General features: G+C 56.4%; 1 protein-coding gene across 5 annotated transcripts in view; it reads right to left on the bottom strand.

Annotated features, from left to right (window-relative positions):
• Window positions 1-1,404: 1,404 nt before the first annotated feature.
• Window positions 1,405-15,697, bottom strand: part of LOC120616252 (kinesin-like protein KIF19) — a 39,516-nt gene continuing 25,223 nt past the window's right edge. Inside the window, exons 15-19 of one of the 5 annotated variants that reach the window (XM_039879631.1) lie at window positions 14,763-14,871; window positions 13,971-14,300; window positions 12,159-12,312; window positions 7,094-7,232; window positions 5,992-6,145 (exon numbers count right to left, since the gene is read on the bottom strand). In XM_039879631.1, the coding sequence (XP_039735565.1) occupies window positions 7,132-7,232; window positions 12,159-12,312; window positions 13,971-14,300; window positions 14,763-14,871 (694 nt within the window). In that variant the 3' untranslated portion in view covers window positions 5,992-6,145; window positions 7,094-7,131. Of the gene's footprint in view, window positions 6,146-6,642; window positions 7,233-12,158; window positions 12,313-13,970; window positions 14,301-14,762; window positions 14,872-15,697 lie in introns of those variants that run through there. The other 4 variants (XM_039879641.1, XM_039879620.1, XM_039879654.1 and 1 more) reach the window with 4 other exon arrangements.

Genomic DNA, 15,697 nt, shown 5'->3' with positions numbered 1-15,697 from the left:
GTGGTCCGCCGGCTGTCCGCGGTCCCCGGCCAGCGCGGCCAAGCGGCAGGTCCGGCCCCGCTAACCGACATTTGGGCAGCGCCCGCCGTCTGCCAACCTTGCAGGGAGTTAGTGAGATGGTGCCTGTAAGCAGTTAGCAAGATGCACTGGCGATCCTTTTTCCTAGTATCGATGATTTCTTTTAAATTATGGTGAAGTGCACATAACGTAAAAGTTCCCGTCTTAACCGTTTTTAGTGCGCAGTTCGGCGGCGTTAAGCACATTCACGCTGAGGCGCACCCAGTGTTGTTTCTCCATCAGTGGGTCTTGTGTGGTTCCTCCCGATGGACAGCCGAGCCTGCCTTCCGACGGAAAGCGGGCGATGTCTTCACTCACTTCTTCCCCAGCCGGAAAGCGGGCAGTGTCTTCACTCACTTCTTCCCCAGCCGTGGGTCACTGGAGGAGTTCCCGCCTGCCCGGCTCTGGAGATAGGGGAGTGGAGGAGACAGCAAGGCCCTGTCCTGGAGCTTCTATTCTAATGGGGGAGGTGACCAACAAACAAGTATACCAAACTTTCCTTTGTGTTGGATCCTCCCCAACAAGCATTAAATGCGGTCAGGCCCAATAGCCTTTACCCTGCTCCAGCTACCACCGTCTCACCTAAGCTCTCAAAGCCGGGAGCCCTCTTTCCAGGGCCTCCATTCCCTAAGTCCCACTTTTCTCCCTGGAAAGAGATTTCTCTCGCAGGCAGGCACCGGAACCCCAAAGCACAAGAGCGCTCAGGGAAATACAAAGATAGCGGTTACCCTTGAGTTGTTAAATTGGGTGGTAGGTGACAGATAACGTCCTTTTATTAATAGGGTTCAGAACTTACAGATGTATCACCTATGATGTTTTGTACGTGCATTCGCTTGCTAGATCTGCGGTAACCAAGTTCCACAGACTGGGTGGCCTAAGCGACAGAAGTTTAACCTCTCTGTTCTGGACGCTAGAAGTCCAAAGTCGCGGTGTCCACAGGGTCTGTCCCTTCTGAGGGTCTGAGGGCATCTGTCCCAGGCCTGTCTCCTTGGCTTGTTAAAGGCCGTCTTCTCTGCATCTCTTCACATTAACTTTCCGCTGTGTGTTTTTAAAAAATAGTCATACTGGATTAAGGCCCAGTTTAACTTGACTTCCTCTGTAAAGATCCTGTCTCCAAATAAAGTCAAGTTTGGAGGTGGGAGTTAAGGCTCCCACAGGTCTTTTTTTTTTTTTTTTTTTTTTTGAGGAGGAGGAGGAGGAGGAGGACACAATTCAGCCTATAATGGTATTTATAAAAAATTATGTAATAACCCCTTAAAATGTTATTTCCTATTAAAAATCTATGAGAATGGTTAAAATAACTTTTTAGATGCTGACTATACCAAGTGCTGGTGAGGGTGTGGGGCAGCTGGCAGCGATGCGAAATGGCACAGCCCTCTGGAAAGCACTTTTGGCAGTCCCTTAGGAAGCTCAACATGAATCTGCCATGCGACCCAGCATACCCACTCCTCGGTATCTGCCGAAGAGAAATGAAGACCTCCATTTGCACAAAAAACTGTATGTGAGTCTTTAGTGGCTTTATTCATAATTACCCCAAACTGGAAACAACCCCAAAATTCTTCAGCTGGCAGATGAATAGACAAACTGTGGCACATCCAAACACCAGAATCGTCTCAACAACAAAAAGAAAGTATCAACAGACGAGCCCCAGATGTGTCGTGCTGAGTAAAAGGAGCCAGTCTCACAGTAGTAGACGCTACGATGGCATTCTGGGACAGGCAAAGCTCCGGGGAGGGTCCCTTCCTTTCCCAGGACTGGGGCTGGGGGAGGGGCTGGAGGCATGAGGACGTGCGGGAGGGACGGGACTGTTTTCACCTTGATGGTGGTGGTGATGATTACATGACTGCAGGTGTTTGTCAAAACCCATAAAACTGGACACTTAGACGGATAAGTTTTGTCATATGTAAATAATACCTCCTTTGAAAATATCTTTTAAAATGTAACTTCCCCCGGGCGAGATTTTGCTGTTTCTGAAGAAGTGGTGTAGAGGAGACGCAGTGAGATCATGACCCAGCGGACCTGCATTCAGGGGTCTCAATTCCTGTTTCCGCTCGGCCAGGCTATCCCCTGCCTCGGATCGTTATAGGTTAGGGCCCCTTGATAAGGCAACAGGGTCCCCTGGTCAAATAAGAGCGGGACACGGGACACGACCTTCTGATGTTTAACTGTAGGCAGGCTGCCCAGCCCTTACCCAGGATAACACAGACTGCGAATTTCAAAGTTTCCCATGAGCTCCCTGCAGCAGGCGGGGCTGGGAGAGATGAGAAATCGGTGTGAATTACGGAGAGGCTCAGGTGCCCAGGAGCCAGAATCTCACCCTGCCAGAGCCTCCTTGGGAATTTGTGTAAATCGCCAGGACAGGCTCAGGAAGTGGCCCCAGCAGCGGAGAAGACCTGAAGCAGAGATAAAGACCAGCACTTCCCTGGGGGTGCGGGGAAGAAGAGAGGAAGCAATGGGGCCGTGGAGGTGGGTCCCCTTTGGGGGCTGAAATGTTTGGGAACTGGACAGAGGTGGTATTTGCACAATATTGTGAATGAGCTGTTCAGTTTAAAATGGTTGGCTATATCATATTTCGCCTCAATTAAAAAAGCACATTTCCTACATTCACAGCACGCCTTTACTTTTACTCATCCCCTCTGACATAGCCATCTAGTTCCTCCTTATTTACAGATCACAGCAAAGGCTCAGAGCAGTTAACCAAGTAGCCAACGGCACACAGCGTCTCAGTGACAGAGTCCAGAGCGGAAGCCACATTCGGGCTCCAGAGCCAGATGGCCACGGCACCCCAGTGATCTCCTTGACCACAGGGCACCTGCTGTGAGGGCTCTGGGAGCAGGCCAGCTCTGCCCTGGAGACGCCCCAATTGTGTCCCCATTGTGACTTTCATTTCCCCTCTCTCCTAGGCCACGGATGACTTCGAGCTGCTGGATCCTCACTGGCCGCCTCTCCCCACAGCAACTTCGTTGGCCGCAGCCCACCCTCAGGGACCCTGGGCCCTTGTGCAAAGGCCGCGGCTTCCCCAGGGCTGACCACAGCCTTGCTCAGTCTCTGCGTTTTACTTTGAGTTATTGCGATGCCTCCTGCTGACTACGGCTAATTCCGGTTTCATAACCAGCATTGCAACAGCAAAAAGAAGTAAAATGGCTTGGACCAGGGAACGTCAGGTCCATGGACATGGAGCCGGGAGGTTCTGGGTACCTCTGGGAGCTGGGATCAGTGCGAGCATCACGAGCATCAACAGGATAAGAGCTAAACAAAGCAGCAGCGGCCTGAGAGCTGCCAGTTCAACCCGCCTTCTCCACGGTGGTGAGAAAATGCAAGAAGGGCCAGCGGACCCTCCTGACTAACCCCAGCCCAGGCTGCCGGGGGTTTCTGTTCCCCATGTCATGGGGGTGCTGTGGGGTGGATGCAGGAGCGTAGCAGACTATCCCGGATGCTGGGGCCATTACCCGGCAGCTGTGTGACCTTGGTGGGCCTTTCAGCCCCTCTGAGCTCAGTTTCCTTATCTGTTCAATGTTTGAAGTGACGCCCCTACCTCCTAGGGTGCTTGTGCTCCCTGAGAGAGATGGTGGAGCTCAGGCTGGCCCCCAGCTTTGCTAAGAGGCACTGTCGCCTCCCCACGGGGACGATGGTGTCTCAGGCTCGGCCCCTGACAACCTCGTCAGCGAAGCTTTCCTTCTGTCAGGTGGACCACCCCTCCTTTGGTCTTGCTGGAGCCGGAGACCCCCAGCTGCCTTTAATCTAGCGAAGGCTAAGGATGCATTGAGCTCAGCAAAGTGACGCCATAGCCCTTCCTGGGATGGTGAGAAGTAATCACTGAGTCTTTGTGGAATCCAAATAACATGCCTTTGGCTCATTTCTTCCCTTTTCCACTTGGGAAAATGAGAGGCCATTCAACCTGGCCCTTCCCAGCTGTGAATGTCCTGCTCAGGAGTGCTAGTGCCAGGTCTAAACCTGTGACAAAAGGCACAAGTTATGTTCCTGTCCCAAGGGTCACGTTCCTTTGTCAATTCTTGCACAAAGCGCGACCTCTCGTAACACACATAAAGCTCTTAGCAGAGTCCCCTGGCCCAGTGTCCCCAGGAAGCACCAGGCTGTCCCCCTGTAGCAGGCGGTCCTACATGAAGCCCTCTCGCTTCAGCTCGGATGCAGACCCTGAGGTGGGGTGCAAGAGGTTCCTTTGGGAGCACAGTGAGGGAGCCAGGAGTGAGACCGGTGAGCGGGAAAGCCCTAAAGGCTGTGTTTAACCGGCAGGTTACTCTTGGGGGCGGCTGAGCCTCAGTCCTTGGGACTGTCCCCCGGAACTGAGGAGGCTGGCCCTCCCATGGCTCGGCGGAGAGGGCTGCCCCTGGGGGTGTGGAATTCATAGCTCTTCAGGGCTGCACTTCCTGCCGCCTTGCACAGGCACTGCACCTGGCCCACAGGTGTGCACGGAGAGGGGCCGGGGTGGGCAGGACCTCCAGGCACCTGGCCTGTCCTTCCTGGCCCCTGCCCACCTTTGTCCGGGACACAGGTGCCTCGTCCATACTGCATCCAATTTCTATTGCTGCTCTAACAAATGCCCACAAAACAACAGATGCTTCTGCCCTCCCAGTCTGGAGGCCGGAAGTCTGAAACCAAGGTGTCAGCAGGGCCTCGCTCCCTTTTAAACTCTGGGGCAGGACCCCTCCTGCCTCGTCCAGCTCCTGGTGGCCCTGGGCCTTCCTTGGCTCGTGGCCACATCACTCTAGTCCTTGCCTCTGCAGTCACACAGCCTCTCCCCTCAGTGTGCCCGTGTCTCCCCTTTTTCTCATGATGCGCTAGCTATGGGTTTGGGGCACACGTGACTGCATCCCAAGATCCTTAACTAGTTACATCTGCAAAGACCCTATTTCCAAATCAGGTCACATGCCAGGGCTCCAGTGGACACGCATTTGGCAGAGGAGGAGGAAGCTGACCCTCCAGGCCTTGGAGCCAGCCTTCCCGGAAGGGCAGCCTCACTAACGTCAAGGGCTGAACAAAGCCCTCTCCTCCCCGGGAGGGGCTCTTTGGGGTGGCCTGCTCCCCACCCAACACACACACACACGGGGACACTGGCACTCACACACAGGGACACAGATGCACACTCGCACACCAGACAAATGCACAGCCCTGACAAGGCTTTAACTGGGGGCCTCACCAGCTCTAGAAACTTAGGGAGAATCTTCTGCAGAACAAAGAATCCTTTTGGGGGAGATTCCCCACCCCTTCCTTAGGGGAGGGGGCTTTGGCTTTGCACGCACAGCACTGGCTTCCGTCCTCATGTCCTGGGGATTCTCCCAGGATTGGTGCTGACCATATTTGTGCCCGTCTACCCAGCTGTCGTCATTCAGACGTGAAATCACATCATGTGTGCTGCTGGGAACCTTTCTTTCTTTCACTTGATGGGTCTCAGAGAACTGCCCACACCAGCTTATAATAGAACTGTGGCTGTTTTAAAAATATTTTTTTACACGAGGTCACACGCAAACATGGTAAGAATCTAAATAGCTGGAAGGTACGTACAGTGAAAAGGGTGTCTCCCACCCGCTCCTCTCCCCGCCACCAAATCCCCACTGTGACCACTTTCTGGGGTGTCCCTCCAAAGCTGTTTCGTGCACGCACACAGGTAGGCATGGACATGCCCCTGCACCTCTGCATACATACACACGTGCACGCGCTCACAGGCATGTTAACATGGATTCTCGCCAGGCTTTCCTGACTTGCCCCCCACCACACACACATTTTTTTCCTATCTCGATGAAAAAAATGACAGAAGCTTCTGCAGCCCCAATACGATTGGAACCCAGACTTCCGGGCTCCAGGTAACACCGGCTTCGCACGCCTTGCCAGTGCAACCTCGCACCCAGCAGCTCCCTTTCTTCATGGCCGAGGCGTTGAATGTTAGAACGATGAGGGGCAGGTAAGTCACGGGTAGGATCCTGTGTACACATGGGGTGAGGACCGGAGTCACTCTGAAGACTGACAAAGGCGCAAATGTGATAGTTCATTTTATGCATCAACTTGGCTGGGCCATTGTACCCGGATCTGTGGTCACACACCAGTCTAGATGCTGCTGCGAAGCTGTTTTCTAGATGAGATTAATATTGAAATCAGAAAAGAGACTTTGAGTAAAGCAGCTTATCCCCCATATGTTCGCGGGCCTCGTCCTATCAACTGAAGGCTGTAAGAGAAAATGCTGAGGTCCCCTGAGGAAGACGAACCTCTGCCCCAGATGTCCTTCCCACTCGAGGCTGCAGCATCAGCTCTGCCCTGCAGAACTAGACTCTCCAGCCACAAAGTCTCCTGAGCCAGTTCCTTAAAGCCTCTCTCCTCTGACCTTTTGTGTGCACGCACGCACGCACGCACGCGCAGAGACATGCACCACACGTGTGCATGCACACACAGATGTGTGCAGACATGCACACAGATTGCACACATGTACATGCATACACAGACATGTACCATACAGAATGCACTCGTGCATGCACATGCACAGACATGCACACAGAGACACAGATGTACGGAGACATGAACACACATATCCACACATACAGATATACACACACATGCATGCGCATGCAGAGACATGCGTGCACACAGGTATGCAGACACACATGTACACACAGAGGTGTGTGTACACGTATGCACACACACGTACCCTAGTGCTTCTGCTTTCCTGGGGAGCCCAGACTAGTAAATGGACTTGGAATCAACCCTTCCCCTCCTCTTGACAGTGGCCGTTCAGTGTCCCCAGTGGCGCCCTTGGCCTGGGCCTAGGCTGGAGGCGATGGCCTGGTGTCCCAGCCCACAGGGAGCCTTGTCGGGAGCAGAAACCAGGCAGTGCAGGGCCCTGGGAAGAGCCGTGGTTGGGAGTCACCACAAGGGCCCGAGTGTCCCGCGAGGGGTCCTTGCAAGCGCTCCGACACTCTACAGGCGGCCCTCCTGAGCGTAGCCAGCAAGATGGGCTACAGGAAGCTGGGGTGAGCTGCCCCCAAAAGTGCCCCAGTCAGCCTCTCCGCCCTTCCCCTGGCTTCACCTGCCTCCGCCTGCGGCCATCCCCACCGACCACCGTCTTCACTTTGGTCTTCTGGGCTTCTTGGCACTGCCAAGCTGGTGCTTACGAGGGTTGCTGGGGGGCAGTGGGCTGTGGCGCCGGCCTCGGCTGTCTGCAGACCCTAGGGGCGAGGGTGGACTTCAGTCTGTGGTCAAGCAAAGCCAGAGTCCCAGCAGACGGGCTGGCCAGCTGCCCGCACGGTGTGACTGCCCGATGCTGGCCAATGCTGCCCGCCAGACCCGGGCCACACCCACATGGGGTCTCGCCCTCTTCCTTCCCCTTGCGTGCCATGGCCACCTCTGGGCCCTGTGGGACTCTGCCTCCCCAGCCTGGAACCATGCTCCCGAGTCCGCCTTGGCCCCTGGCACCCTAGAAGCGCACTTTCATGAACGGCTGGTGAATGGGAAAATTTAGTACCGCGTGCCTGGGAGCACTCTGGCCAGACGTTATTACAAATCGAAGCAAACAAGCAAATTTGGTTTTGGACGACAGAGCCGGGTGGTGTGGCTTTGGCCACATTCTGGACCTGTGCTGTCCAGTTAAGCAGCCACCAGCCATGTGTGGCTACTGAACGCAGACAAGGCGCGCCTAGCGAGTGGCCATGTCTGAGGCCGATGCGTGTGCTGCCCCTGCCCTGACTCATTCCCAGGGAGGTGGCATGGGCACTCGGGGGGGCGGGGGCCCAGGGCGGGGAGAGGCAGCACTGACCTCAGACGTCCTGGACGCCCCCGGGCAGGAGGGGAGCCCTGCTGGGGCTGGCGCTGCTCTGCCAGGCCGCGCTGGGGAAGCTGAGGCTGACCTCGGGCACGTGGGCCGAGCTCTCATCCAACAGTGAGGCCAGAGGGAGGAGAATGTGACAGCGGAGGGCCACCCAGTGAATCTCGGGAACAAGCCAGGTACGCAGAAGTCGACGCGGCAGATAGGGCACCTGCCACGTGCTGCGCGCTCACTGGTGACCTCGTCTGTACCCCACGGCCCGGCTAGGGGAACAGTTTCGACGTCAGCCCCTGGGCTCTTCTGGGCCTTTCCCTACCTCTGGCTTCTCCCTCCTCCGGCAACTATGCCCCTCCTGTCCCCCTTTCTTCCGTCCCTCCTAGCTCTTAGCTGGCCACTGCGTGGCATGAAAAGCGTGACGAATCCAACGATGTCATCAGAGGAGGACGCCGGGGAGGCATGCTGGCGAGACAGGTGGGTCTCTCCCCCGGAGGGGCCTCTGCTCCTTGTTCACCCCGCAGAGAGGCCCCCTGAGTGCCCGAGCGAGAATCACACTGTCCCCACCTTCCGTCCTCTCTGCCTGGCTTGTTCTCACCCACCACTTGCCATGACCGACACGCTGCAGATGGATCCGTCCATCTCCCCCAGTGAAAAGTCAGCTGCACAGGAGGAAGTTCTCGTTTGTGGAATGCCGTCTCTCAGGGGCCCAGGAGTATGCGCGCACGCAGTAGGTGCTCAGTGAATTCTCTCCGAGCGACTATGAAATGTACTCAGCAAGTCCCACAGTCCCCAGCACTGGACCCTGGGCCTCAGTGACAGGGAGACCACTCATTCATTCATCCGTCCGTCCGTCCACCCATCCACTCTCTGTTACTTACTGAGCATCAACTCTGTGACAGGTGCTGCTTGGAGCCCTGGGCACACAGTGGGACTTGGTGACTGGGACTAACAGAGGTCCCTGTTCATGGACCAGAAGCGGGGAAGGGGAGGGAAACGATGACCGGGATGGGAGTGCAGGGACATGTGCTGTGGCCGGGGCTGACGGGGGCCCTCGCCGACAAGCGTTGGCAACTGAGTCAGCTCTGGAGGCCGGGAGGGGGGCGGCCAGCGTCTCCAGGCTTCCTCCGGAGAAGCTGGACCTTTGCCGTTTCTGCACTGTCTGACTTGCCACATTATTTCGAAAGGTCAGCCGGACTGGGGCTGGCTTGGGTCTGGTCTGGGGGCTGCCAGTGTCCAATCTATGCTTCAGATACGAATGTTCTATTCTGCTCCAGATGTGAATGTGGTGGCTACTACTTCCTGGGGGGCGCCCCTCACTTCATGGAAGTCAACCCCCTTTCAGAGGATTCTGGAATGGTCTCACCTCCCGAAAGGAGATAGGGGAGCGCGGGGGCGGGCACAAAGCCGCAGGAGCTTTTGTGGAGACTCAAGTCGGCAGGCCTGCGCTGCCACCCACAGGCCCAGGGACCCTGGGCAGGCCCCTGTCTCTCCACCCCTCGTCTCTCGTTCTGTGAGGTGGGCGCCTGTCTGACACGGCTGTCGTGGGTGGTAAACGAGGCCGCACGTTGACTCCTGCACCCTGGCACACTGGCCTGCTCAGCAATGGCTGTGCCCCTCCTCTTGGAGGCCCCGGGGCAGCGCTCGAAACCACACATCCAGACAGGACACACGCCAGGGCATGCTGGTGGGCCCAGCAACACCACTGCGCGAAGCTGCGGGCCAGCAGCCAGGCTGAACTGCATGACCAGGGCCCAAGCGGCCTTTGGGGCCAGCCTCTGCAGATGCCTCAGGGCGCGACCCTGGGGCTCCCTGGGGCGTCTGTTTGCAGCACAGACTTGCCTGGCCCCCAGCCAGAGAAGGGGGACACCTGGTCCAGCCCAGTTACCTGCAGGCCCTCACTGCACACCTGCCAAGTATAGCTGTGTTCTTTCTCCAAGCAGGGGCAGCCGGTACCGTGGGAGGGACACGTGGTGCCGGCCATGTGCATAATGACCCCGGAGACGCTGCTTCCACGCTCCCGAATTCAGCTTACGCTTTCGGACCAGGGGTCTCCTGGTCTTGAAGGACCGTCGACTCTACTATGCTGTGACTGATAACACAGGGACACACAGTCGTAGAGGTGGGAGCCTCTGCCCCCGTGGGGACCCTCTGCAGACACAGTTGAGGGAAGAGGGTCCAGCCTTTTCCCGGAGCCCACAAAGGAGGGAGGGCTCAGAGCCTCCCACGGGCCAGGGCTCACCCCGGTTCCAGTGAAGACATGTGACCCTCTCTGGCCAACGGCAGGGGCCACTCCCAATCCATTCCTTTCATCTTAAAAAGGCTGATTTTTCTTGTACGTGACTGGGCATTAGATATTACGGACTTGCTCTTAGTTTTTCTAGCTATGCCACGTAAGCTGTTAGAGCTCCTGAAACGTTTGTGGGGGAAATGACATGGCATTTTTTTTTTTTGGAACAGCTCCACAGAAGCAAAAAAACAAACAAAATGGGCAGAGGGCCAATGGTGTAGGAGGGGGCGAGTGGCTGCCAGCTACCCTGAGCCACTCACGCTCCCCCTCCGCTTCTGTGCGTGTTGGGAATTTCAAAACAAAACGTCGGGGAATGCCAACTCCTTTCTCCGTCATCTGCACAGACATATTCCAAGGGGCTTATCACTAGAGGAGCTTCCGTGGCTGGGGCTGTGAGGGTGGTCAAGGAGGCTTGAGCCTTCCGGTGACGCAGTGGCAAGTCACCTCCTGAGCCGAGCGGTGGCCCCCGCACACCACAGCTATTTCCTAGGCACCTCAGGGCTCCCTACCCAGGATCTGGAGCCCGGCACTGAGGCCACCTGCCTGCCAGCAGGGAGGAGAGGTGCTAAGAACAAACCCAAGCCCTGTCCCCTGAAGCCCCCACCTCTAACGCTCTACGCTCTGTGTGACTGCTCGTTCTGCGAGCATGCAAACAGAAAAAATAAAAACTTTTGAAGCAGCAAATCCCAAGAGAATAAAGAACTCTTTAAGTGTTTTTTAAAGTGTGTTAAGTTTTTAAAGTTTCAATGCAGACCTACGTTATTCCGAGCAACTACAGTAGCTGAATTGAGAAATCACAAATAAATCTGAATTTTGTCCTCAAGATCAAGATTTCTGAAAGCTGTTGAAATCTTGCTAAGAGTAAGGTTGCGCCAAGGTGCACGCCCACCAGCAGGACAGCGATGGCTGTGTACACTGCTCCCGCTGTCCTGGAATGCACTTGACCTTCGGCCCACTGAGAATACATCCTCTAATGAAACCAGACGTGAAAGTACATCGGAAGTGGGTAAGAGCTAGGGACCTGGAGCCGACCTACCCGGCTCTGCCACTTGCAGCTGCGTGACCTTGGGCGAGTTCCTTAACCTCTCTATGCCTCAGTTTACTCACCTGTGTAACGGGGACAAGAGTCATTTCTTACCTCATGGAACTATCGTGAGGACACATGGATCGACAGCCTAGCATACAGTAAGTGCTAAATAAATGTGAGCTATTATTACATAGCCAGCGATACAGGCTAACGATCTCTACTATCTATGGTGAGGACTAGCTTGCTTGTCTGTTTTTCCCAGTCTATTGGACTGACACTTTTATAAATATAGCAAAAATACATCACTGGAAAGGCTAAACGAAAACTTTAAAACATACAGAATCCATGCCATTGATCAGAAGGTGTGGCACCGTCAAAGTGCCACAAGCCTTTCTAAACGCCTGGTCCCAACTTCTGTACCCCCACTGCAGGCAGGTTGCCGCTGGTGGCCACCCATGAGACCTACGCCTGACAGTCTCCTTTGACAACCATGATGAACTGTACACAACCCCAGTACCCTGCAACAGGCAGACACTCATGTCACTGGTCGTCCCTAGTGAGAAAGCCATCTTGCTGTGACTACATCGGGGGCGGGGGGGGGGATGGTGCACAAGTGTTTCTTTTCTATAACGTTACCTGTTTCCCAAAGTTTTCACAATGAGCATATATTATTTTTGTAAGAACAACAGCCACAGGAGCCAGGATTCAAAGCTATGCTGAAAGAAGCCATAAGGGTCAAGGCCGCCGACCGAGTGTGCACAGCTGTGGTCATTGTTCTAAACTCTGCTGCAGTGTCAGGCAGGCCAGAAGCAAAACTGTAAATGTCCCTCTTCATGAAGCCAGACGCTTTGGCCCACTCACTGCCCTACAAACCTGAAACTCACTCACCAAGGAGCAGACAACAGATGACAGCCCAAACTGTCACACTCTCCAAAGACTGACCATTGAGATGGGGCGGGGCAGAGTCCAAAGACCCAGGAAAACACCCAGCATGCAGTTTTCCTTTTCGATTCCCATACCTGCATGGAAAATGAGGCTGGGTTGTGTCTTGGAGGTGCCAGGGACAGCAGGAGAGCGCCTCCTTGCTGACGACTTTGACAGCTGACGGGGAGCGAGGGGTGTCTGGCTGTCATCCAGATGCCCCAGAGAGGGGGGCTGAAGTTTCTCAATTGCCTGCAGGGAAAAATCACAGAGCAGGGCAGGGTGTAGGGAGCAGGTAGGGAAGGAATGAAATGTTCAGGTCATTTTGAGCTGAAGTCAAGCACTGCTTGAATGCCTACTGCATACCAGACTGCTGTAGGCACACGGGGTATCACGGTGAACAAAACAGGCAGGATCAGTGGTAACATTCTCCCTGAACCCCGAAGATGAAGGAAGGAAGGAAGGAAGGAAGGAAGGAAGGAAGGAAGGAAGGAAGGAAGGAAGGAAGGAAGGAAGGGTGCTCTCTGGGCTTTCTGTCTCCACCGATCTCCCAGGGTGCAGTTCTCATGCACACCCACTGTGACAGTTCATATTTAAATACACTGATTGAGTAGAGCACACTGCCCTCCCTACTGTCCCAGCGCAGCTCCGATGGGCCCTGCGACCCTGCTGGGAAGGGGCACCACCCCGGAGCCAGGCCCTGGCTGGCACCGCTCACATCCACCTCCTGAGCTGGCGGGGTGGGCCTCATCTAATCAGTTGAAGGCCTGATTAGAACCCAAAGTGACCCTGCTGTGATTCCTGCCTGGGCTGCCTAGAACTGGGACATTGTTTTTTTCCTGTCTTTAGACTTGAACAGAAACATTGGCTCTCCCGGGTCTCCAGCTTGCCAACTACAGATCTGGGGTTTATCAGCCTCCAGAATCACGTGAGCCAATTCCTTATAATAAATTAATCTCTCTTTCCTCTCTCCCCTACCCTGCCCTACACTGACACATACACCCTATTGGTTCTGTTTCTCTGGAGAACCCCGACTACCGCACCACCTTCTGACCAGTGTCCTATCTTTAGCTCTGCTGTCGTCAATAGGGCACTTTCAGTTGAGTCGCGACCCCACGGTGCGACCAGCAGAGGCACGGCCTGGTCCTTAGCCGACAGCCAAGGGAGCAGCCTGCTCACTCCCCCTCAGTCTGGTTTGTGCAATCAGGCTCACAGGGAGAGGAAATCCCACAAAGTAAAGGCCACTCCACAGGGGCCCAGCCTGCGTGGAACCCGCTCCTGCCCAGGCAAACATAATCTTGACCACTGTGATCGATGCGACACTCTGCTGTGAGCTCTCTGATTTTTGATTAAATGTTGCTGAGACTTTTCCATAGGTCAACATTTTCCAATATCCCAAGAAAGTGACTCAGGATAAAAAATACTGAAGCATTATGTGTAACGGTCACAGAGCAAGGACAACCTACGTGGCCATTTAACGGGGAACAGAAAACCACAAAGTGGCCGTGAGCGGCGTCGTGTGTGGCTGGCTGTCCTCCGCAGATGCTCATGGGGGCCGGCGCGTGCCCGCCCGGTGCCAGTCGCAGCGGGAGGCGAAGCAGCTCGTGGTGGTTAGCGCTGAACAACCCGCCTCTCACGCAAGTGTCGTTCGCCTGAGGTGTTCCCAAACCAAGCAATGCCCCTTTCTGACGCAAGTACGAGAAAACGTGCGAGACAGTGTTGAGAGACGCGCCAGACCAGAAACCGCACCCACACCGCGACGCACCTGAGACAGACCAGCGAGGGGTGGGAAGCGGCCCGGGAGGGCCCTCCTCCGCCCCCTGGTGTCTAGGGCCCTCTGTCTGCCACGCCTTCCCTCTGCCACCTGCTGGACCCCTGGGACTGGACCACCAGGACCAACGTCCACCCACCTGCTGCAGGCTCTGCGTGAGGGCGGGTGAGCGCCCCATCCTGGCCTTCCTCTCCACGGAGCTCCCCCTGCTGCAGCTGGTGCAGGGCCACCCTCCGTCGGCTGGGCTCGGGCCCCTGCGCCCCTCGGGAGGGTGGTGGGGAGAGCGGTGGCTGCCCGCCTCACGGTCCTGTGCCTTGGAGCGCCGGGTGGCCGCAATGAGGGCAATGCTCTTGGTGCTCACGGCCATCTCCTTGAGGGCCTCTGCCGCCTGCCTCGGGCTGCCCAACTGCAGGCCAGCTGGGGAGCCCAGCTTGGAGAACAGGCCCTTCAGGCTCAGGGAGCTTGGCTCCTGCAGGAAACCAGCAGGCGGTCAGACATCCGGCTCCAGGCTGGGCCCCCAGGAGCAGACCAGGGACAGTGACTCAAGGCCGTAGCGTATCTGAAGGGAAAGGCTGCTTTGGGAGGGGGACAAGGGCCAGGAAAGGTGCGTGAAGCAGCCAGTCCCCAGCCTAGGATGTCCCGTGGGGCGGCGCCGTACTCAGGCCTCACTGAGGGGTCTGCATGCTTCTGCGCCAGCTCCAGCGTCATGGATGGGGGCTGCCCAGCACCTCAGCACGGGCAGGCCGTCGCCCACGGGCAGGGGTACCCTCGGCATCGTCACCCCGATGCTGATGGCCGTTGTGGTGGCTACCTAAGGAGAGTCCTCTTTCTAGAAGCTTCTGTCCCAGCACAGCTCCGATGGGCCCTGCGACCCTGTTGGGAAAGGGCACCACCCTGGAGCCAGGCCCTGGCTGGCACCGCTCACACCCACCTTCTGAGCTGGCGGCGTCAGCAGGATGCGGAGGGGTGGCGGCCGCAGGAGCAAATCCTCATTTCCTGGCTTTTTTGAGGGTGTGGCCTTCGATGACTTGTGACCCTCACTGTGGAGGAACATGGAGGCATCAGCAGAGCCACTGCAGGGCCTTTCGGTCTTCTGCTGTGGCCGGGGGATCCACAGCCAGAACCTGCAGCCGCTGCGGCCTGCGTCAGGGCGAGGGGCCTTCGACACGCCGCCGTGTTGGAGGCCAAGTTGGGTGCACACACCCCTCCCTCGTGCAGCCACCTGTCTGGGCCCGTTCTGAACCTGGAGCCAGGTGTGCGTCGGCTCATGGAGGACGGGGCCCTGCCTGGACCACACCTGCATTCCGATGGGGGAACACACCAAAGCAACACGCGGACGTGTGGCCGGCAGCACAGGCTGCGACACTCGCTGTGCAGGAAACAGGGCCGTGAGCAGATGGAGCCGGCCTTAAGCAGGGCGGTCGGGACAGATCGCGCTCTGGAGGTGTGACATCGGAAAGGCCATATCTTGTCTTTGTCCCCAGTCCTGGCCTTCCACCACCCTTGTGATATCCCGAGTGACAGAAATGTCTTTGCTATGCTGACGACTAGCGGTAGTGTCAGGGCCGGGCTGCTCCCGAGAAAGACCAACCAGGTGGTTAGAGGGCAGAACTTTGGGTCAGCCTGACCTCTGGGAGGGGACCCAAGGCCAGGCTGGAGACCAAGGCCAGTCACACGCCAGTGAAGTCGGCAATCACACCTGCGTAATGACACCCCGGCAAAATCTCTGGGTGCTGAGGCTCAGTGGAGCTTCCTGTTGGCAAAGTGCTCCTGGTGCCGACTGCCCACCCCCATGGGGAAAGGACAGAGAATCCGCCTCCCAGGCCCTTCCAGACCTGGTCCAACCCTGTGCTTTATAGTAAAAAT

The sequence above is a fragment of the Pteropus medius genome, unplaced genomic scaffold (genome assembly GCF_902729225.1).
Source record: "Pteropus medius unplaced genomic scaffold, Ma_sr-lr_union100, whole genome shotgun sequence".
Lineage (NCBI taxonomy): Eukaryota > Metazoa > Chordata > Mammalia > Chiroptera > Pteropodidae > Pteropus > Pteropus medius.
This window is presented reverse-complemented; position numbering and strand designations above follow the sequence as displayed.